This window comes from Diadema antillarum, unplaced genomic scaffold (genome assembly GCF_040938485.1).
Source record: "Diadema antillarum isolate AM-2024a unplaced genomic scaffold, OU_Dant_1.0 seq00001411_RagTag, whole genome shotgun sequence".
Classification (NCBI taxonomy): Eukaryota; Metazoa; Echinodermata; class Echinoidea; order Diadematoida; family Diadematidae; genus Diadema; species Diadema antillarum.
Window position 1 is genome coordinate 125,173 of NW_027272165.1, and position 23,921 is coordinate 149,093.

Genomic DNA, 23,921 nt, shown 5'->3' on the forward strand with positions numbered 1-23,921 from the left:
TACATCACATAAGTTCTTGATTGCAAAATCAACCATTTTTTTGCGAAATTATCCGGCAAGTCCCAGTTTTGCAAAATATCATTCTGGTTAAATATGTGTATATTGCTTGCAATATAAAATAGCTCTCTTGCCATTCTGCATGTAACAGACATCTATATCGGAATTCATTCTGACCAGATGTTGTACAATGTTTAGGTCCTTCTTTTGCTCAACATTTATGTTGCAGTGTAATTATGGAAAACAAATTCAATTTTTTCAGGACACTGAGCTTTGACTTTTGTTTGTTCTGGAATATACAAATTCCAATATGTCACCAATTGTATGGACATGATGAATAAGAAGTCATGAAAACTTGCCAAAAATCTTCTCCACCAAATGACGCCAATACAACTACAATGTAACATACAAAGTTGTTCTAGTTGTATTTGACTTGTCTACAAGTCATATTATGTACCAAAGCCATTTGACTGCTGAAGTTAAAGTCAAATACTTATAGATAACCTCCACTTTGTGTCCAATTGAATGTTAAGACAGTATCTAAAGTTTACTCAAGAAGAACATGTTTTTTTTTTCTGAAATTGGACAAAAGGTAAAAAAGTTATTCAGTCTTTCAATTTATTATATTTAGTTTGGAAATTATTATATCAATTAGAGTCACATTAATACAAAGTCAAGTGATTGTAGTAGACTATAAATCTTTCATTGTGTAAGTACATGTAAGTATGAAATCAGCCTATTTATCAATGATTCAGCGGCCACAACTTGACAGAATTAAAACCCACATGTTTCAAAAGCTTGTTTTTCACAAATGACCCCAATATTAATTGAGATTGAAAAGTGATTCAGGGAATATACTTCCTAAATGCATGATTAGCCTGGTTTGCGACATGAGTATGTGCATGTTAAATGTGCACATGTATCTGCATGGCATTATTGTGTGTGCCTGGTCATATGACACAAATAATCCTGAGATGATTGGAATTTAAAATGATCCAAGATTATGCTGCCTACATGTGACCCCACAGCAAATTATCCTTTGATTACTTGATGTAGGGATCATTTGGAGTTGTCTTGCAGGCTGTAGCAAAATCATGTTCGGCACTACTAATGGTCTGGTTTGGAGTACATGTGTATGTGCATGTCCGGTGTACATGTATCTGATTTGCATTATTTTAGGTTGTGTGCTTGCCACATTGTGCAATAGAAAGCTTAAGCTAGTTTTCTGCATGTCAGTGTATTAAAATCTTCTTTAGAGACACATTTTTGCTCTCTCACTTAAGTTATCAATGATGCTTTTGATTGTAACTGTGACATGTTTTATCATGTTGTATTATAGACAGTAATTGTATACAGTAGTTTTTGTAGTTATCTACATGATTTTGTTAAATCTCTGGTCATATTACATTGTATGTTTATACTAAGTAACAAAAGAAATGAGATATGATTTATTCCCACTAAATGCTTATATTATTGTAGTCTCTTTTCTCTTTGATTTTACATTGTACATTCAAACATGTTAGCTTGTAACATCAGTTAAAAAAAAACAGACTTTGTATGAACTGATAATTTGAGAAGTTATACACAGAGAGACATCAGAATATCTTCATATCTGGATCTTTTATCAGTTCTCAACCCATCTCTTTGCAAATTTGTCAGGGACTTGCCAGAATGCATCAAGTATTGAAAAGCAAACAAATTTATTATTCCAAGGGCTTGAAATAAAGAAAAAGAGAAATATTTTGAATGTACTGTCCCGTGATGATGGGAAAAATGTAAAGTTATATTTCAGCTCGAATCACAAGGTGCATAAGAACATGGAAACCAAACAAATTCATGTGACTGTGATGTCCCTGTGATGATGTTGCAACAGAGTTATGTGGTTGTAAAAGAAGAAAAAATATATTAAACAGGAGCTTGAAAAAAAAAAAAAAATATATATATATATACAGTGCACTCCCGTTATAACGAACACGGTTATAACGAAATTTCGTTATAACGAAGTAAATCTTCTGGTCCCAAAATTATCACCATTAAAGTCTATGGTAAAAAATTTGCTTATAACGAACACGGTTGTAGCGAAATTTCCGTTATAACGAAGTCTTTTCCGAGCGCCACAGACAAAGAAAAACAAAAGAAATGTGCTCCATTATAACGAAATGCGAATTGCTTTCGAAAATACCTAGCGGAACAAGCATTTATAGCGTCTCTGCATGGGTGAACGCTTCACACCACTGTGTGTTCGCTCTTTGTGTCACACACAGTTTCTGAGGGGAACTTGCGTTTATTATTGTGATACAAATATCCCATCACATTTCACATAGCTTTCCGGTGTATGATGAGTATTCAGCAAACAGAATATGATATGTACGTAGTTTCCTTGTTTTCGTTATATATTGTATTTGTTCGGTTATAACGAAATTTCGTTATAACGAAAGAAAACTGCCGGTCCCGAGCATTTCGTTATAACGGGAGTGCACTGTATGTGGAAAGTCTTGTGACATATGGTACAGAGGCGATCAATGCATTATGCCAGTGTATAAGGTTTATTCTCTCTCTCCCTTTTTCTGTCTCTTTTGGCAGGGACATTATTGTTTTGTTTTTGCTTTTTTTTTGGGGGGGGGGGGAAGGGTGGGAAGGAAATTGGAGTAAACCTGTAATTGATATAACATTGTAATCATGGCTACTTTAAATATTGCCAGTTTATGAGAGTGGCTCTATTTTTTTTCATTTTTCCCTTAAGAAGGGGGTAATATTTTCACTTTAGTAGATAATGTGACAACATATCTGTAATATTCCCATTCTAAACAAGCATTGCATTTATAGCAAGTAACAATTGGTGCTGGTTATAGGCAATGTTTAGTTTTATATATCCATTAATTGTAGAAATATTTCTATTGGAATAATGTGTGATGCACACCATCACTGTCTTTATTTACTCATGACACTGTATAATCATAAATGTAATGTCGTAATTGTATGTTTGTTTCCCGTGACATACTTATTATAGTCATTGATATTACATCACTATAAGTGAAGAAAAGCACATCTCAGATCCATAATTTCCTATCAAAATGTGACCTAGGAATTTAATATCATTCACATTTCAATAATACTAATAATTTTATTTTTCCATTCTATTTATTTACTAACATCCTCTATCCAATATGTCCTTTAAGCCAGATTCATTGATTACTGTCAAACAATTGAAATGTTATATCTGTAGATACACCAAATTGTGCCTAAATGAGAGCTCTGTCTCACCCTTTTCTATGCCTCGTTGCATTATACAAAATACTGTGGATACTCATCATACCTCATTCACTCTTCCTCTACTACTTCTTCTTCCACTTTGTCTTCGCATTATTTCTTAGGGTTACGTTCTTACGTTCGAGCGCTCTCCTAAAGCGTACCGTACCGTACCCTCACCAGAGGAGCGCTCGAACGCTCCTAAAGTGTACCATACTGTACTGTACCGAGCCAAAAGTGGACCACTTCCCGATGTGCTCCAAAAGCGTACCAAAAGCGTACCAAAAGTTCGCTGTAAAGCATGTGCGTATCATGCGAATACGTCACAATGCAAAAACATCATTCTCATTGTTCGGGACAGCTGTAAGTAGTTCAAGCACCAGGTGAATGACATTCTTGCTACAAAAATGTGTGGCCTTTTCTGAAAATAACTCTTGAGGTATGCTTTCTCAACAGAGCGCTCGAACGCTCCGAAACTGGCACAGTTTGGTACGGTACGCTTTGGTTCAGTTCGCTTTGGTTCGCTTTAGAGCGCTCGAACGCACCCTTATTCTTCCACTTCTTCCTCTTCTTCTACTTCCTCCTTTTCTTGTTCTCCTTCTCCTTTTCTTCTTTTCCTTTTCTACTTGTTTTTCTTCCCTTTTTCTTCTATTTCTTCTCTTTCCTTTTTCTTCTACTTCTTTTTTCCTTTTTCTTCCTTTTTTCTTCATCCTCTACTTCTTCTTCTTCTACTACTTCTTCTTTTTCTTCTTCCTCTTCTTCCTTCTCCTTTCTTCTCCTCCTTCTCCTCCTCTTTTGTATGAACTATTTTTTCACACTTGTATTTTTGAAATGTGCTGGTAACAGATGAGATGTATTACGATGTAGCATTGTAGCGATGAAATCTGTTACCAGTTTTAACAACACATGAATTGAGGCATTTCTCTGTAGTGTGATTGAGTAATAAACTATATTTTATGCAATGAATTCAACTCAGTGGAGTTATTAAATAGATAATTTTAAGGTGATTACTGCCAATATTACAAACAGAATTTTCTGTGTTTGAAAAGATGCATGTTGCATGAGGATATCGATCGGGAAAAGTGGTGCACAACTTGCATTGTTACGAAATGCTACTTTTTTCTTCTTTTTCAAGGAAAACTTGAAATAAATGCATGAGAAATATTTTGTAACAGATCATGAATGTTGCCATTACAATGTCTCCTTTTCGGGGTCATCCCACAGGACCAACACCCATGAGTTGTACAGCCCATGAGTTCGACATTTAAAAAAAGGTCTGTAAGTCATACAGCCCATGAGTTCGACACTAGGTGAAAACAGCCCACGAGTTCGACATTACATAACATGGGGCTTACTTTGTCGGTCTCCTTGGCCTTGTTTGTTTTGTGTCAAACTCATGGGCTCTATGACTCGTGGGCTCTGTGACTCGTGGGCTGTATGATGTATGGGTGTCAAACTTGTGATGTGCACCCCCATTGTGTTGGTGTGGTGTTTGTTGTGGTATGTTGCATGGCTTGCTATATTTGTCTGCAAAAGTGTACTTGTGATGAAAGAATTTTCCCAAAGCAGATTGATTGTCAGTTCTTTAGTAAAAGGAAGCTTGTGCTTGAACCAGAATGCAGATGCCTGCTTTTCATTGCAATAATGCACTTTTGGAGAAAAAAAAAATCAAAGCGTAGTTTACAAATTTGTAGCATTCCCTGTATTAATGTCACCCCCATTAATGGCAATGCTGTTGGTCCTTGCTAGTCAAGATGCCATGTGGATTGTACCCTTTCTTAAAAGAGAGAGAGAGAGAGGGAGAACATGTCAATATTATATAATCGCTCTAAATTGCAAACATTACATATTTGCTCATGGAGTATAAATCATCACTACCCGAAAAGAAAAGAGGTTGACACTACAAAGACTTCAATCAAATCTATCTGCTATCAAACTTTGTAACTCAAGATGCTTTTCCTGAAGCTTCAAATAAGGCTGTTGCAAAGTTTGCTTTGAAATTTTTAGTGCCCTCGTATGATATAACACTCGTATGCATATGATATGTACATTGTACATACATTTATGTGACTTGGCTCAGTCAGTAGCACTTATGCCTCCGAATCCAAAGGACCCTCCTTCGTGTCCCGAGTCTGACTGAGCAATGTTGTGTGTAATCATATACCATCCCCTCTAGCAAGAGGCAAAACATTCTGTCCCTCGGGTAGGACATAAAATGGAGGTCCTTTGTGTGAGAGAGTCACAATTCATGCACATAAAAGATCCCACTTCATTTATTCATCGCAAAGAGCAGGGTGTATCACCTGGTGAAGTGGTCCCACCTCGCATCCAACTGGACTCCGTGGAAGACCAGCTAGTGAGGCTGAACATGGGCTATCTAACCATCTTCTCAGATGGAAAATGAAACAAACCATATACGTACATACATGCATACATACACCTACATTTGTATGCTATAAATAAATATTTTTTTAAATATATGTTTTAGAGTGTATAATGAACTGAAAAAAGGCTGGATCATTATGACCATTTTTATTATTAAACGTTAACTTGTTTGTGCTTGTTTGTGTTTGTGAATGTTTGAATATGTGCTGACTGTAAGATTGCTCACATCAGTTGCAAGGACTGTATGTTGTCATCAGAGGAAATGGTTGACTGTAGTCTTCACCGTTTGACTTGTTTGCTTTCATGTTCTCCTCATTTAAGCAATGAAGAGTTTGAATAAAAAAGAAACAAATGATATACTGGTATCAATTTTCATCAACTATATTTGAGATAACATGAAGCTGCTGAAAAGGAAATGAATGATTAGAATATGTGTGATGATTTTAATGATACCTTCAAAAATACTTGTTGTTATGTGATGAGTGCAGTATCACGGAAAGATTCAAGATTTTTCCCTATTTGATGATGACCGTAAAAACTATAAAAATGGCATTTATCTGTTTTTTGGGTGCATTCAAGCTCTCCTAATGATCATTGTGACACCTACAGATTTATTCCTGAAGCATGGCTCAGTGGTAAAGACCATGAACTCTTATTTCTTAGGTCCTAGGTTCAAGTCTGTTTATACAGCAGCAAGACTATTGTCCTTTTAGGCTACTTTAACATCACCGCGTACCGTAGTCGTTTAGGCTATTACTAGTATTGCTGACTTGTATAAGGATACCCTAAACCATAATGGCTTCCCTAGTGACCACATACGATACCCGTAATTCTGCATTCAAACTCAAGCTCAATACTTCAGTGTGTTAGTTGCCAACAGAAATAAGTACCGGTACATTAACTACACAGCCCAGTCACTGTATTTACAGCGAGTGGGCTGTGTATAGTTACCGGTACATGTAGGTATATAACCTACCGATACTGATAATGTAAGAGGAATTGGTGTAAAGAAACAGAAAACAAAAAATGAATAAATAAAAAAATCACATCTGTTTATATATCTCCTCAAGGTGGCCTATGAAAAAGCAGGGATACCGGTTGATGATTTTATTTCGGTGCCTGAATGAAAAAAAAAAAAAAAAAGGAGACTGTACCTGGGTACCGGTACTTAAAATCTAGGCCGTATATATTATATTTTTCTCAGTTCATTAATGGATTTATTTATTTTTTTAAATAAAATGTTCATACACAAAATCTGACTTTTTCAAAACTTTATGGCGATTACCTTTCCTCAGTGTTTAGGAAGAAAAATATTGAGAAGAGTGAAAACAGCCTGTGTATTACTATAGGCCTACAATTTGGAGGTACCGGTAATTCCCTCCCTCCTTTCCTTTCTTGTTTTTGTTTTTGTTTTTGCTTAATCACCATTATTTTCATTTTTATTATGGAGATTACGCCCTCTACTGGACGTTTTTACGCAGTCGAGTAACAGTAAACATTTTTGTGGATACCGTGGACAGATCGAAGAGCATGTCAAATTTTTGATACGGCAGGCCGTGTACGAAGATTGTGTGATGTATGTAGAACTCCTATGTTCATACACAAAACATGGGTGTAGGGATGTGATAACTTACGAACGTTTTTTGATGTTTTTTTAAATTTTCGTCGACGGTTCATGAATGCTCTAGCTCTTTGTTGGTCTGTAGTCCCAGTCACTGAATTTAGTGTGTGTTGTCGTCTGTACACGTACACTGCGCCGTCGCCCGGCCCGGCGGCGTTTTTTTTTTTTAAGACGGCACAGATTGGGGCATGGCGCGTGTTAAACCTATGGGAAAAACGTTGGGTTAGGGTTTTTGGTTGGGGGTTAGGGTTAGGGTTAGGGTTATGGTTTGATGGTTAGGGTTAGGATTAGGATTAGGGTTAGGTTTAGGGATAGGGTCCCCAATAGATTTTTAGGGTCCCCAATCTGCGCCGTCTAAAAAAAAACACGCGGCCCGGCGCCCGCCCGTGTCCACTTTGTCTTACAATAGGCTAAGATTAAAGGAAGACTTAGGCGCTTACACGCATGAAGTTATACTCTTAACGTTTAGTTAGCCGTCTAACGTGTTATACATTTTAGTTCTTTCTAGAATCTGTAGCTAACTGGTGCACCACCCACCTTAACCGCAGCAGCGACCCCATACGGACAAATACGTACCGTAATAAAAAGGGCTGTTACTGTGTTACAGCGCCCTGCGACGGGGTTACACCCACCTGTGCCGTGTCACTACCGTCAGCATTCTGTAGCTCATACATGAGTGTACAAAGCCGAGTGCAGGCTGTGTTTGCATAATAATTTCCATCTTATTCTTTTGGAAATTATTACCAGTCTTTATGGCCTAGTTGTATTAACATGCTTTATACTCTCATTTGTGTATATTTTCCGTCCCCATTTGGCATTGAAATTCAGATCTTCCATGGAAGATGCAGATGAGAATGGGAAACTCGCTGCAGATGCATCTACTCTCCAGGAAGAAGCAAACGAGGCATCTGCAGCGGCAAAGAATGGAGGAGGGAAGAAAAAAGGAGGAGACATTCAGAGACTTGTCAGGTCTGAAGTGAGGAGAATAATGGAGGTAAAATTAAGTGTCTTTGAAAGCATAAGTAGAAAAAACAACAGCAAAAATATGAAAAAGCTCTTGCACTGTAATGTACTGATAACTCATTCAATAATGATTAGACACTAGCTATATCTGAAAACAGAATTTACCATTGACTTTTTATATCTTCTTCAGAGTACTGTTAAAGTGGATATTTTCACACGAGTGATTTTTTCGCACTTGCCCGGGTATAATAGATTGTGCATGTATTCCATTCCACATCATCACAACATTATCACAAGCAAAAATATTTGCATGCTGTTATTTTCATGCTTGTTACTTGTGCGAAATGCGTGAAAATGTCCACTTTTACTGTAGTTAATTGTCAAGGAGCAAAGCTGTTAAGAGTGGAACAAAAAATGGAAAGTTAGTCATATTTCATTGTTTGATAAAGGACAAAGCATAAAGTATAAAAGGATAAAGTTGACAAGGAGGTGGTATTTTTTCAAGATGACATGAGAATTGTACTGCATTTATTGTCATTTCTGTTCAGGCTCAGCACCAGTCTATGATGAGTATGCTGGAAACCGGAGGCACCCTGCTCCTAAAGGATCTCCAGTCACTACCAGGTCACTCCCTGCAGGATGCAGAAGTCAGAGAAGCTGAAATGCAGCAGGGAGGAAGAGACCCCCATGATGCTAGCTCTGCAAATCATCAAGCAGGTCAACGCCCTGATGCTGACATGAACGGTTCTTTGGAAACTGACGCAGCAAGGAAAAACTTGGATGGGGGAGAAGTCTTTGTAGGTAATGCTAAGAATATGGACCCAAGGAACCAGAGGCTGAACATTGAAATCACACCTGAGGAGTCTTCACAGTCACATCATACCACAGGTGTTCCAGCCTTGCGTCTTGAGGACTTGGAAAGTGCACGGGAAGGAGACCATCAATCAGACAAGGAAAACATTCCTGGCTTGATTCAAGGGTTACCTCTACTCACCGTACCCAAAGAGCCTTCAAGGTATGGTGGTCAAGTGCAGGGCTATGGCGGGGATAGCTCTGAATATGATATGATACCAACCAGGGAGAGGGATGGAGCAAGAATTGATATTCCCGGAAAGCAAGATATAGTCCTCCTTAGGGCTACTCCCCGTGGGGAGGAAGATATTATTAGCAGCAGAAATGTTGCTCCACCAAGGTACAAGCAGACGTTTACATTTGATTCGCAGAGTACTCATGGCCCACCTCTCTATGCAGATTCTGAGCTTCCGGTGCAAAGGATTGGTGGTATGCCATTGTTGAGAATTCCCCCACAAACTAATTATCGCCAACCCCTGCCGCAGCAGCCCCACTTCAACCCAATCACATCACGGTCTCAAGTTGACCATCCCAGCGATTCGCATGGCATGGGACCAAAACCCACAGTTCCACACAGTGTAGGGATGGTCGCACCGGTACGTCACACTCCTCGTGAAGCGTGGGTGAATGCCACTTCGCAAGGGAGAACTCAGCAAAACCATTATAGAGACACAATTGACATTCCATTGCTTAGAATTGACCCTGAGAAGAGGCTGCCGGGACACCAGCCAGTGCTGATGCAGCCCCTACACTTAGTCAGCAAACCTCCGGCAGGAAACCACCCCGATCACGCGCCGATCAACCTGCCCCTTCTGCAAGCAAAAGATCCCAACCCTCCTGTGCTCTTCCATCCAGTGGTACACCAGAAGCCTGCTCTCCCTCTCATCTCGAGGGAGGAGCTCCTGGCCTACCAGGAGGAGAAGCGGAGGCAGGAGCTGGAGGCGGAGCAGGAGTTGAGAAGACAGACAGGGGAGCCAATGCAACTTTTGAGAGCCACACCCAGGGCACCAGAACTTGCATCAACTTCAAGGTTTGCCAGTGTTTTTTCTCGCAAATAGAAAAAAAAGCCACAAGGTTGCTGTACTGGCAAATGTCATTATGATTAAGTCCTCAGAACTGGCATTATTCTTTCATTATAACAAAATTCGGTTAAAGCTGAATAATAGATTATATAAAGAGTCTAAAAATGCTAATTTTGGAACCTGAATTTGTAGATCATTGTAGCAAGAATTTCGTTGTAACCATGTTCATAATAACAGGAGTGCACTGTACTGAACAGCATCCATACAGCATTTTGTCAAGCTGCAAATTACATCCTTCTTAGCGTGTATATCTATGGCAGAAGACAAAACATGACTTGCAATTTAGTGTGACTTTCCTCCTTTTATTACAGTTGTTTTGTTTTATGTTGTGTGGGGGTGCCTTGTTTTGTATTGTTTTGTAATTGTCCTCCAGGCATTATGCTTCGTCATTATTGAAGTGCTCTTTTTTATATCTTTTCTTTCAATCACAAAAATTCTCCCCCCCCCCCCCATCAGACAAAGACGGCGTGAACAAGCAGCCAATAGGGCCAAAACTTTGTCAGAAACACAGGGACTTCCAAGGAAGAAGCGGGTGAAATATTTCAACAGGCAAGCAGACTCCAAGCAGGGCAACAGAGACGAGGAGACAAATGACTCGGCAGAAAATGGAGACATCGGTGTACAGGATTTGGAATCTCCCAGGGAGGAGGGCGAGCAAGAGAGGGAAGGAGAGGGGTGTGACACCCCCCAGAGGAACCAGATTTTGGTGGTGAAGCCCAGGACGGAGAAATCTTCCACTTCAACGACGAGGGCTGAAGGAGGAACTGCACATAAATCAAAAGTATGTGCTTCAGATTTCAAGCTTTGCCCTTATTGTCCACCTCTCCTTTTGGCAAACACACAAAAACAGACAGACAGACAAACAAGGAAACAACAACACACAAATAGAGATTAATTTCCACCATATTCCCAAAGACATGCAAGAAGATATAACTTGTCTATTAAGATGTTTATGAAGTTTTGTGAGTGGATGGTATGATTAACAGGTTGACTGACAGTGCATACCACATACCACATATTAGTCAGAATGTTTTTCAACTTTCTTCTGGCACAGTCATTCAGGATGTTGTCATGAAATTTTGATTGTGAATGGCTGATGGATTTTCAGTGTGACCTAATTACAATTATCTGAACATCAGATTAACACGTAACATACAATTATTTTGACAACCCAAGAATGTCAAACAATTTGATAATATACGATATCAAGTTCATATTCGTGCATCAAAATCTGGACTTATAGTATACCTTGGTTCCTTGCATTTTAGCTGGTCTCTCAACCCAGTCCACCATCCAGAGTTTCACCAGTGGAAAGACATGATGTGGAGACTCAGGTGGATGATCTTGGGAGAGGCTATGCCATCAAACCAGGTGGGGAAAGAAAACAGGACTGCCCTCTCTTACTTTCACCTGTCATCTTTTACAATTACATCAATGTCTTGAGTAGATTACTGATGCAGACATACTTTGACTAAATCTGAAATGTTAGGATAGGATCTCCCAAATCATTGTCTTTTGTTAATCATAAATGTCTTGGTATAGCAACAGTATTTTGAGCACTATATTCTGAAAATTAAATTGGTGAGCCAACCAGAATACCCACACAAATGCAGCTATATGGGACTGCATGTCTGCCAGGTGGTTTTCTGAGTTCCTGCAGAAGGCTAGAGACTCTCTGTCTTTCATTTCTCCATTCAAATGATCATTGAAGACTGCAATGAAACATTTTTAAAGCATCTTGACCCAGTGTTTCCAAGTACTCTATGAAGACAGTCTATTCTGAAATCTAATGACACATGTATATGATTCAATTCCAGGACCGCATTTAAGTGGAAACAAAATAGCAGCAATTTGTAGGGGTACAAGTAATTTCCCAAATTATATAACTGGTAAACTGTGTGTCACTTTGTACAGAACATTATCTGAAGGAAAGAATGCAGTATGAAGTGAATTGCATGAGAGAGAAAAAGAAATCTACCAGTAGCACTCGACCTCATTATTCATGTACTGTATAACAAGCGAAGCTTGCTGAGAACTGACATTCTTTTTAAATAGACAACCAGATTGCAGATGAGCATAAGCAGTGTTTAATCCATTTACTGTTTACAAGTGTGCATGAGTTTGGTAGGGTTAAGTGATATTTGTGATCATATGAAATCTTAATTTTGTGAATAACCATGTCTTGAAGTTCATGCATGATATGATATGACTGTTTGTCTTTCCACACATTATTTCCTATATGCTTGAAGGAACATATGACGAGGCCCTCCATGACCCTGATGCACGCCCTCTGTTGCCGACCTCAGCACAGATCCACTATGAGACAGTCATGAAACTGCAACAGCCTCCTGAGGTGGTCAAACCGAGAGAGGCCGAAACACAGACGAAGGAGACCCTCGATGTCGGCACAGAGACGGAAGGCACGGAAACACTGGACGAAATGAGGGAAAGGCTTGAGGGGATGCATCGCGCTGACACAAAAACAGGTGGGTATTCCAGCCAGGAATGATGGTCAGCCTTCAGAGCAAGTTTGATTTAATTATACCATGTGTAATTAATCTCATGCATGCATTACAGTGCACTCCCGTTATAACGAACGTGATAATAAGGAAACTCTCGTTACAATAAAGTAAAAATTCAGAAAGCAAGAAACAAGCCCATTTTCTGCAAAAGTAGATGCAACTTATGCAGATGCTTCATCCTTGTAAATGTTGTGGAAGGTCAAAGTTCATATTCCAGAAGTCTCATCATCCCAAAATATGTGCACATGAGTTGCATATAACTGCATATGAACTGTGTGTGTGATTGTTTGTTTGTTTGAAAAGATTTTATTTTCTGCATTTCATATTTTCTTTCAGAATACAAAAATAACAAAGGCAGGTTCAATTACACAAATACAATTCTGAAAATTATTGACATATTACATAGTAAGTCATATTTTGTATATAAAGACAAATGAAACGTTAAATAACATACAAAATGTTTATATGGCCAATAATGACTTGATTCACAGTACAATATATAATATATACATATAATGCAGAGGGCCGCCGTTATAAGCCGTGCTTGAACAGACGGACAGCCAGAGTTAAATTACCATTTTTTATTGTAGTACTTGAACACTAATACGGATGGGCCATGTTAAAATGCGTGTAAATCCAGTTTTATACAATTACTTGGTAAACAGGAGTGGTGCCTGTGAGTGCGTGTGCAGGTGATGAAGCGCGAAAGTGTTGATGGTCAGCACTTCTAAGAAAATGATTGAATATGTTATAATATGGGCGAAGGGTCAAGCAGCAAAGTAAAAGAAAGGGAAAAGGGGGTGGACCAAAATATTGCCTTGTTGTTGAGTATAAGAGGTACATGTTTAATGATTACTGTACCGTATGATATTGTGCCAAGAAATATTTCTTTGTATTTGCCTTAAAGGAATAGAGAGATGTGCACTGTTTTATGTGGAGAGGGAGTGAATTCCAAATATCAGGCCCGTTATGCCGAATTGATTTTTGAGCTAATAAGAGTTTAGGGTTATTCAAATGGAAATCATTACGATGGCGCGTGGGGTAAGCATGGACATCCCTGTTAAGGGAAAATGCGTTGTGGAAGAGTGGGAGTAGATTTTGCGTGTATTTGAACATAAATATTGCTGTTTGAAATTTGTGTATATCGTCAACTTTAAGAACTTTTAGTCTAAGAAATAATGGATCAGTATGTTCTAAATAATGTGAGTTAGTACATATTCTTATTGCCTTTTTCTGTAAAAGAAAAATAACATTTACTTTGGTTTTATTACAGTTTCCCCAGACAACATTACAATAATTAATATACGGTAAGATTAATGCATTGTATAACATAGTGAGTACTTTTTCCGTTACAAAATATTTTAATCTCCGAAATATTCCAATGACTTTAGATATTAATGTGGTTATATTATCAATGTGGTTATTCCAATTTAAATTGGAGTCAAGGGTTACCCCTAAGAACTTAGTTGATTTTTTTCCAATAATGGGCATACCATCAATAATAATGTTATTAGGCATTATCGGTTGCAAATGTGAAGTATTGAAGTTTATGAAACACGTTTTATCTATATTTAGTGATAATTTATTGCATTTAAACCATGTAGAAATTTTTGCAAGCTCAGAATTAAGTATATCCACTAGTGTGTTTAAACAGTTGTGAGAGTAGAAGACACTGGTATCGTCCGCGAATAATACATAGGTGAGAAGGGTTGAGGAATTTATAATATCGTTAATATATATAAGAAAAAGTAGAGGTAGAGAGTAGAGGTAGAAAAGAGTAGAGGATTGTAAATGAGCACATTGCAGTGATCGTGAAGTTATTTTGTTTTTGTGTTTCTTTTGCTTGTATTCTGCACAGTTTAGACATTCCAGCTTCTGGTAGCTTGTGAATGTGATGTGTGAACTTGTTGCAATGTGTCCGTTAATTAAGTCACAAATTTGTTTGATTACATTTGACGCTGTCCTCATGGTTATGCTGAAATGTGATATACTGGGGTATGGTAAGTTCTTTGTGTGCAGATATGTGCATAGAAAGTCTGAATAACATCCAATAACATAAACTTGCTTGGCTACAAAAATTATGGTTTGCCTTCTTACATTACAAAGAGTAACTTCTTAAGTACTGTAAAATGGAAATTTTTGTGCATTTTGCGCAACATGAAACTAGCAGAATATAAAAACACATTAATTTTTGGCTGTTTGTAATACCACTTCATATTTCAATTCCACAGGATTAAAAACAAGCAAAATCTATCTTACCAGGCCAGGGACAGAAAGTTACTCATGGAAAATTTCCTCTTGTGTAGTAGGATGTATGATAAGGCAAATTTCACATAGTGACATAAAACAATATGTGCTTCAACAATGGCCACTAAATTTGTGCATCTGCTCTGCACAATTGACTCCTATTAAAGCACAAAATTACATAATATACATATTATGTGTGTGATATTGTAGTAATGTGTGTATAAAATCTTGGACTACAGAAAAGCCTACAAAGGAGGAGGCAGAGGAGCAGTACACATCAGCAGCAACAGGTCTGAACAAAGCTGGGAATATCATCGCACCCGACATCTTCTTTGGCCTCAGGTTTGGATCTGGAAGAGGTACCGATGGTTCCCAATTTACTGGTTCTCAGGTGAGATACTGAGTGCCAAATTGGCACAGTAAACCCCTATACCATTGTACACACTAGCCACAGTACCTAGCAGTGAAAGGGTTAACCTATTCCTTTGCAAGATTTGGAAATCCCCATAGACCTTGCACAAGACCCACCAGGTACCAGTAGACAAATAGGTTAACCCTTTGTATTTTTTGAGCGTCGATGAGCATAGAAAACCCCCATAGCCATGTACACACTGTCCAAAGCCCCTGGCACATAAAGGACTGGTATGGAGTGAGATGAATGTCTGTGTGAAAATGAACAGAAAGTTAAGGAAGTTGTAGGTTTATCCACATTATCACAATCTTGACAAATCAGAACATCCCTAATGATGTGTTTGAATTTTCTCTTGTAGGGTGGACAGCCAGGCTCATCATCAAGAAATTTCATCAATGTTGTTGACATCAATGCTGAAGACGTCTTCAGGGACATTCCTATGCATCCAGACTCGAAACGGAAGGAGGGTCGCCATGGCGACGGTGAGGATCCGAAAGATGGCTCTTCCGGGAGGAAGCCGGGAGAGAGCGATGCAAAGAGGAGGAGAAAGAGTGACGATAGAGAGGGAGACGTCGCGGAGAATGATCCCAGCGTCGCCGAGCTGCACTACAAGGCCCTCTTCCACCGGGATGCGGTCCCGGAGGACGGGCTGGCCCTCCTGGAGGATGAGGAGGACGCCAGTGGTGTGGAGAGGAGGAGGAAGATTGGAGACGAGCTGACCAGGAAATTGCTGGAAGCAAAGCTGGATAAGGCTGAGTGAGTACGATTGGAAACAGAGAGTTTTATCACAAAATGAGCTAACTCCATTCTTGTTAATTGAGATATTTACAAGTAAATCTGTTGAAAAAAAAGAGCAAACAATATGAAAATATGGGATGATTTTAGTCATACCTTCAAGAATGTTCCTTGTTATGTTATAAGTGTGGTATCACGGGAAATGTATTGTTTTGCTCTGTCTGATTATGGACTTACTTTTAAATGTTTAAAATTGGCACAAAGCCCGTTTTGTGATGGAACTCTTCAAATGATGCACTGTAAATTTAACTGTATTTAGGCAGTGTTGCACATGCATGAGTGAATAACACAAACAAATTTGGTGCAAATGCATCTGACTTACATACCACACCACCGCTTAATCAGGAGAGCATGGGACTGGACCTTTATCCAGATTTAAGCGACTGTTCCCCTTGAAAGAGTACAGAAATGTTCAGTCATCCATCCATATACTGCATGTGTCTCTGTGCATCTCATGAACCTTGGCAATTGTACCTTCACTCATTACCTGAGGATACATTTGACATTGACTACATCCCTTGACCTGCAACTGATTAGCGAATTGCGCGTCATTGATGTAAATGAGTGTGACTTATTTGATGTTTTAGAGTAATAGCCGTAATAAAAATCATAGGCACACATATTCTTGGACCTAATGTATAATGTATACATGCTGGTAACAAATCCCAAAAAATGTCAGTATTTGCTTCTCTTGATATCAGGTGAAATATTTTCTATGCTGAATTATCACCACACCCATGCAGTGACCTGAGGTTATGAACATAAGATCGATCCTATCAGTACACACACCCTGGGCTCACCTTGCCCCCATTAAAAGATATGTGAATGGCCTTCATGCCTTCTGGCAAACAAATTTGACAGGTTTATATCCAAACATTGCAGAGTTTTATTGCTCCATCAGAAGTAACCTGTCACATTAACTATACAGGATTTTTATGTCACGCTTTGTGGTGTTGACCCTCAGAAGAACAAATACATGTTTAATATGCCAAAGATGATAACCGATAGAGTGTACTTGTTGCCATAACGATAAACAGTTCAGACAAGCAATCGCAAAACAAATAAATAGTAAAGATATAGTATACTGTCTGTGACAGACTCGAGTATTTATCAGTGATTAACTACCTGGTCCATTTCATCTCGGATAGGGGTATCTGGATGGGAGTAGTAAAGCACTCTGTATTCACTAGGAAATCACATGTGACTATGGAATCTTTGCATCATGCAACTTCCCCCAACAGACGAGGCCTTAGGATGCCATCCCAGCTCAGCTTATCACGGGGGAAGTCTCGTGATCGCATCCAGCGGCAGCTGGCCGACATCGACCAGAGACTTGGAGCAGTCGGCGAGGTATCGCAGTCCATGCAGAGAGATTACAGCAACACCAGACTGGTGAGATTTCATGCTGTTCTGACAGCACTGAAAAAAAAAAATGTGATAATTTGCAGTTTTTACCTGTTTGCAAAGTGTTACAGTAGTATGTTTAATCTTATAAAGGTAACTGCAAGACTCGGTTAGTACTTAAAATGTGACAAGAAAGGGGAGAAAAGAATAGTTTTTTCCTCATCCCCTCCTCTGCTTTCTCTTCCTTCTCCTCCTCCTCGTCCTCCTACTGTTGTTTTTTTTCTTTCTTTCATAAAGCAAAGCTTATAATCATTTTGTCATTCCCAATGAAACATAATGAAATGAAAGTGAGATTGTACCGACTCCCTATTTACAAAAGATTTCAAGCCATATGAGACAAGGTTTTCCCATAGAATAGCATCTAATGCAGGTATGTGAATACTATTTGGTCTCATATTTGATACACTCAATTTCATTCCACAAATGACTTCCTTGATCAGATCTTGATTTTACCCATGCTGGTGTTATATCTTGTTATGACAGATAATTGTTACGTCTAGAGACTATACAACTTGTAGTTATGGCTGTGTGGAATTATTTTTCAGACAAAGTGAAGTTAATTCATCTGTAGCTTTTGCTTCTATACAGTTGCATAGATTAGTTTTCCTTCATATTTGCAACATGTCGAATGACGTAACTGCGGCATTTGACACACGTGAAAAAAACACAAGAAGCGGAGTGTCTTCAGACAGTTGAATCATAATTCTTTAAATCATTATTTAACTTTCTAATTCTTGATGAAATGAAAATTGCTTTGTGCGAGAACTTTTGGCTGTCACAGGTGAGTTACTATGTCATGAGTTTACTTCTTTATTTCTTTATGCCAAAAGGGTTAATCACATACTCAATCTGCCAGTATTCCCGTGTATTTTAATTTATGATTCATGTTTCTCTTCTTTTGCAAAGTTTAAAGCAGTCCACTGACTGATAAAGCATTTATCCGCTTCACAGGCTGCATGTACATGTAGATTCCATACAATGGCTTGTCTCTGGAAAACCTTAGACATGCTCACAAGTTCTACAAGTTGTCATGAGAGTAAAATTTAAGTATGCATAAATACTTAGTTACTTACTTTAACCAAGTCCTTGCAGTTCCTCATTACATGACAGCCCAGTATTTCTTGTCCAGGATAACATCCCCTAGATCTTCCAGCTCAAGTCCTGTGTCCTCTTTTTAGCATGTCTATATATTGTTTCATGGGCATAAAGACAGAGGGAGACAGTCAAGACATATGTCAGGACTAACTTTTTTTTTTTTTCTCAGGAGGCCTGTTCAGGCAACTAAAATCTTTAGATTTGAAATTTTGGTTGCCGTAAAGAGGAAATGTATTGGCCCGAATGAAAGGAAACATAACAATCCACTATGAAAAATTTGGTGGCCTGACATCAATTTTTAGTGGCCTTAGGCCACTGGGCCACTGCTAATGTCGAGCCCAGCATATAGACATGCATAGATAGATGAAAATGCAAATCCCCCCCCCCCTCCAAAAAAAAAAAAAAGAATCAGTTGAATGATAATGTAGAAAGATATTTTTGTTGAAAGCACATTAGGTCGTTTGACAGTTTGACCCTGTTTAATTGCCCCTTGTATGGTCCAGCTTCTACACACCATGGAGAATCTCTCAGATGCCATGGCTGCCTCAGGACCCCAGGAGACCAGGGAGAGACCGGACTACTCCTTCAAGGATTTCCAGGATCCAGCGAGAAGAACTCATAAAAGGGAGAGTGATGCCCCTCCTCCAGGGGCGTCGGCTGCGGCATCGGCCCCTGCTCCCGCTTCTTTATCATCTGCAGCTGCTCCTGCCGCTCGGGATGACACCAAGGAGGAGAGGAGAGAGACCAAAGAGGGGGGAGACGGGAAGGATGATGCGGGAGGCGGGGAAGGGGAAGATGAGGAGAGGATTGATGGAGGAGTGGAAAAAGATGGAGAGGGTGAATTGGAGAGGTGAGGTGAACCAGGGTACTTGTTACAGGCGTGAGAATTTTCAAGCAAATGTGACAAATACTCTAACTTTAATTATGTGTGCTTATAGCACCTTTTATGGTTTGTAGACAAAATGGAATGGAATGGTTAATGAGCCACAATCTCTGACATACAGGTGTTTTGACTGACATAAAAATAAAGATGAACAGAATAACATCTCTGATAGACTAAGTGGAGTGCTTGAATTTTGAATATTCATTCTGCAAATTTCTATGTAGTGCAGCTTTGTCAGATTGGAATAAAGGACAAATGTATTTCACATTGATAAGTATTGAAGAAATGCAATTGTGTTTACATTCCCCAACCATCAACGGAGAACTCAATCAAGGACTGAGAATTGTCAAATACATAGCAAGTTCCTGTGTCCATTCGAATTTGAAAAGTAGTGCTCATTTATTTCCTCTTACATCCATGAATACTATTTTAGATGCAATTGTGATAGTAGTTGATGAATAGGGGAGGGAAAGAGCGAAGTATCTAATGAGGCCAGTATTATATTTTTAGTTGACTGGCTGTTACATTGCATTGTTACAATAGATGGTAATGTCATTTGGATTTTAGCTTCACATGTGAAATAAACTGTTCTTTGGCAAAGCGTTTTCTGTCATTGGATACTTATTTTTTTTTTTTGTTCTTTCATTCCGTTCATCATTTTTGTAGGACCGAGGTGACAGAGGGGAATTTGACCCTGGGTATTTCAGGCATCAGCGGGGTCAGTGACATCATTGCTGAGGTCATTGCAGGCGATGAGATGGATGCGGAGGAGTTTGGTATCACAGAGGAGCAACAGAAGGCCGCCCAGAGGCGTGTGAAGATCAGGTGTGTGTAATCACCTTCTGTTGCATGGCTGATGTCCTGAAGTTGATGAAATTGTCTTATTTATGAGGTTTAAACTGCCCATTCAATCCAGATGATGTCCAGTGTCATTCATAGAGCCCCAAATGAGTTAATTGAAGTTCTGTTTTGAGTGTGGGGTAAGGATGCTCAGCACCATAAGTGGCTAAAAAAAAATAGAATTAATCTCAGTGAAGATGTTGAGTGATCTTCTTTAAAAATAGTAATTATGGATTTATATCAAATGCTTCCGATTACAGAAACACAAAAAAGCACTGATTGTCTGTTGTGAATTGTGTGAATATAGAAATGATAAGGATAACAAAAAGAGTGAAGATTTTCCCTCCTCTATTTATTGGTCAATTCATTAAACCTCAGGATCGCTATAATAGAAGTTTTTCTGTTGTTGGTAAATGACAAATACTTAGAAGAACAAACAGACATCTTTGAAAAGTGTTGCAGCATTAAAAAAGAATGGTAAGTATTTCTTCTATGGAAAAACTGTCTCTGTTTTCTGTTGGAATCCTCTGAATATAAATTTTTATTGTTTATAGAACAGCCATACTAAATCTACATATTATGTTCTATGCACAAATGCACGTAATTTGTGTGAAGACTCGTGTGGAAAAGGACTACATCCAATCTAATTTTTTAGTGTGAATGTCGTGAACCCATATCTAGTCTTGTGCACCATCTCTCCCAGGCAAGCCAAGTACGGGGATGATGACCTGGGGGATCTGGACCTGACCACGCTGACGGACAGACAGCTCCAGGAGATCTTCTCGCCGCGGGACCAGCAGCAGCGGGAGGAGCCACCCGAGCCGTGGCCCTTTGCCGCCAAGCCCAAGCAGAGGCCCAAGGAAGAACAGCAGAGAATCAGGGAGTGGATGGAGAGAAGGAAGAAGGAGCAGGTGGTAGAGTACAAGAAGAAGAGGGGGGAGAAGATAGAGGCGGAGCATCGACCGTTCAAGTCCGCTTCAGGGGCTCTCCGTCAGGTAAGTAGTGGCATTGCTGCAGGTGTGGCAGCTGCTATTAATGTGATGCTGTCCTTGGTTCTGTGTGATATGATGATAATAGTGATGATGGTGATGCTGCGGATGACAATGATGATGAGATGATGATGATGGTGGTGATGATGATGATGATGATGATGATGATGATGATGATGATGATGATGGTAATGGTAATGATGACTCCTCATTTGGCACAATGTGCCTGGTTGATGCCATTTGCTGAAAAATACCAATCACCTTGGGGGAACCACGAGGGGTTGGCATCAGTCGCCCGTTGGTGATAATGGCAATGCTGATGACAGTGATGAGGATGATGATTATAATGAGGAGGAAGAGGAGGAGGAGGAGGAGGAGGAGGATGAAGATTGCACATGATTGTATAAATGTTGGTATTTACATATGCTTCCACTGATAAACTAAAGAGTTTTACAGTTACATGTTTCGATTTCTCAATGTGCATTTTCAATTGTGCTGCAAAGAATGCATGTTGATACAGTTCTTATGCAAAGTCCAGTGCTGTACAAGATACATTATTGTCAGCATTATTGTCATACGGTGCTTAATCAAAATTTCATGACCCATTTCATACTCTCCTTTTCAACCTGCAGATCCCAACATCCACAAAAGAAATCAAGAAGGCTGAGAATGAGAAGAAGATGAAGAGAGAGTAAGTCCCAACGCAAGTAGTTTTTGACACATGGTAGCATTAATGTCAACCAGAGCATAAGTTGTGGTTTGTCACTCCATCAAACACAATTTTGGGAGTCTTTGTTTTTATTTTTAATTTGTTTTTGTTTGCTTTTTTACAGTGTACTTTTCTTTCATCACCCTTGAGCCTGAAAAGGCTTTCCTTTGCATAAATTTAATATGTTATGTAGTGGAAGGCTTTTAATTCGCTCACAATGAGTTATTTGTATAAAATGCCAAATTTTGTTTTGTTAATAGATTCATATTTTGCAAGTTACTACTAAATAAACCTAGAGTGAGGTACCTGCTCGTACCGGTAGAGAGACATCAACAACTGGAAATAGTGATTAAATAATCTAGTTGATTTAACAAGATAAATCTGGAGATGAGCTTTGCTTTTGGTGCAGGAGGTAATTAGCACTTTCTGGCTTTGGCATCAGTTTAAGCAGAAGTGCTTTTTCAAACCCACATGCGCATGGCAGAAAAGTAGGTTTACTTGTTGGAGACTGCAGGGTTAGGACAAAGTACTGTAAATGTGGATATTTTTGTGCAACTAATTTTTCACAGTCAGCCGGGTAAGATAAGTTTCTTGTGTTTAAATTCCGCGGAAGCAAGACATCTACTGGAACATATGGCAAGGAAAAATATTTGCATGCTTTTATTTTTATGCTAGTTTCTGGTTGCACGAAATGCGCGAAAATTTCCATGTTTACAGTATGCCAAAATTGAAGTTTCATGAAGTAAGGCTAGTCTGTTTCTTTTCCTCTGCTTTTCCAAACTCAGACTGAAGCAGAAGGACCACTTTGAAGACAGACTAACCCAGGCTAAGGCTCTGATGGCAGAAATCTTTGAGGAGAAGCCAAACATTCCCCAGAGACCGCCCCCATCAAGACCTTCCAAGACCACCAAGCAAGCAACGACCCTCGCAACAGCCCGGCAGACACCTCAGCCAGCTTCAAGCAGACAGCCCCCAGCTGAACAAGGCCCTGGGTCATCTGGGCTGGCCAGGACGAGAGTACTTGCAGGGGATGCTGGCCAGAGCCGAGATGACCGGCTTGGTCCTTCCGAGAAGACGAGGAGAAATGATGCCCGCCCTGTTGCCAAGGGAACCTACATGTTCATCGACAGTGGAGCATTCAGGGGCAGACAGCCTTTGGCTCCTCGCCAACAGAACTCCGAGCATCAAGACATCAGGGACGAGTCGGGTGAGAGGCGGATTGAGGATCGCAGAAGCAGAGCTGGGGCGGACGAGAAACCTCAACCAGCGCGGCGGACGCTGCTGGGCAGCCTGGAGAGATCTGTGCAGTTTGTCGAACGAAGATCCAGTGACGAGGACTTACAGCTGGTGCTGGATGAGATGTCTGACCTTGTTGCCCCACCGCCAGACGAGGAAGAGGAGGAGAACAATCGCGATGTTGACGACGGGAACGTCACACTGTTGCAGTACATGGACAGGTCCTACAAGGACATCGTTAGAGTTCAGAGGCCGGAGGTGACGAGGAAAAAATATGCGACGCCAAGGAGATCAAAGACGTACACAGATATGCTGCAGGAGATGAAGGCAGAGGTCGGCTCCAGTAGGGCGCCCTCTACCAGTGACCTGAAAGCCAAGCAGAGACTCTATGGTAAAACTTATGATTCATGATTAGCTACTCAATCATCTTAATTTTCTATTCTTTTTCTTCTTCTTCTTTTTTTTTGCATTTGGAACATGGATGACAACTGTCCAAAAACGAAAACAAAATGGAATTTCGTCTAGAGAGTGGTGTGCAATATATTCTTCTTGTGTGTCCAAAAGGGTTTTCAGTTGTTTTTTTTTTTTTATTGGTATTAGTAAGAAGATACTTCATTTATTGCGGAAGTGGATTTTTGCG

The 23,921-nt window shown here is 39.5% G+C and overlaps 1 protein-coding gene across 1 annotated transcript in view; it reads left to right on the forward strand.

The window, feature by feature from the left end:
• LOC139709165 (uncharacterized) overlaps positions 1-23,921 on the forward strand; it is a 71,097-nt gene that overhangs the window by 40,805 nt on the left and 6,371 nt on the right. The window contains exons 11-23 of the mRNA XM_071621120.1: positions 8,081-8,246; positions 8,764-10,097; positions 10,606-10,930; positions 11,418-11,520; positions 12,399-12,635; positions 15,158-15,309; positions 15,689-16,086; positions 17,367-17,517; positions 19,128-19,474; positions 20,174-20,332; positions 21,051-21,342; positions 21,969-22,027; positions 22,831-23,672. Coding sequence (XP_071477221.1) covers positions 8,081-8,246; positions 8,764-10,097; positions 10,606-10,930; positions 11,418-11,520; positions 12,399-12,635; positions 15,158-15,309; positions 15,689-16,086; positions 17,367-17,517; positions 19,128-19,474; positions 20,174-20,332; positions 21,051-21,342; positions 21,969-22,027; positions 22,831-23,672 — 4,565 coding nt within the window. The remainder of the gene's footprint in view (positions 1-8,080; positions 8,247-8,763; positions 10,098-10,605; positions 10,931-11,417; positions 11,521-12,398; positions 12,636-15,157; positions 15,310-15,688; positions 16,087-17,366; positions 17,518-19,127; positions 19,475-20,173; positions 20,333-21,050; positions 21,343-21,968; positions 22,028-22,830; positions 23,673-23,921) is intronic.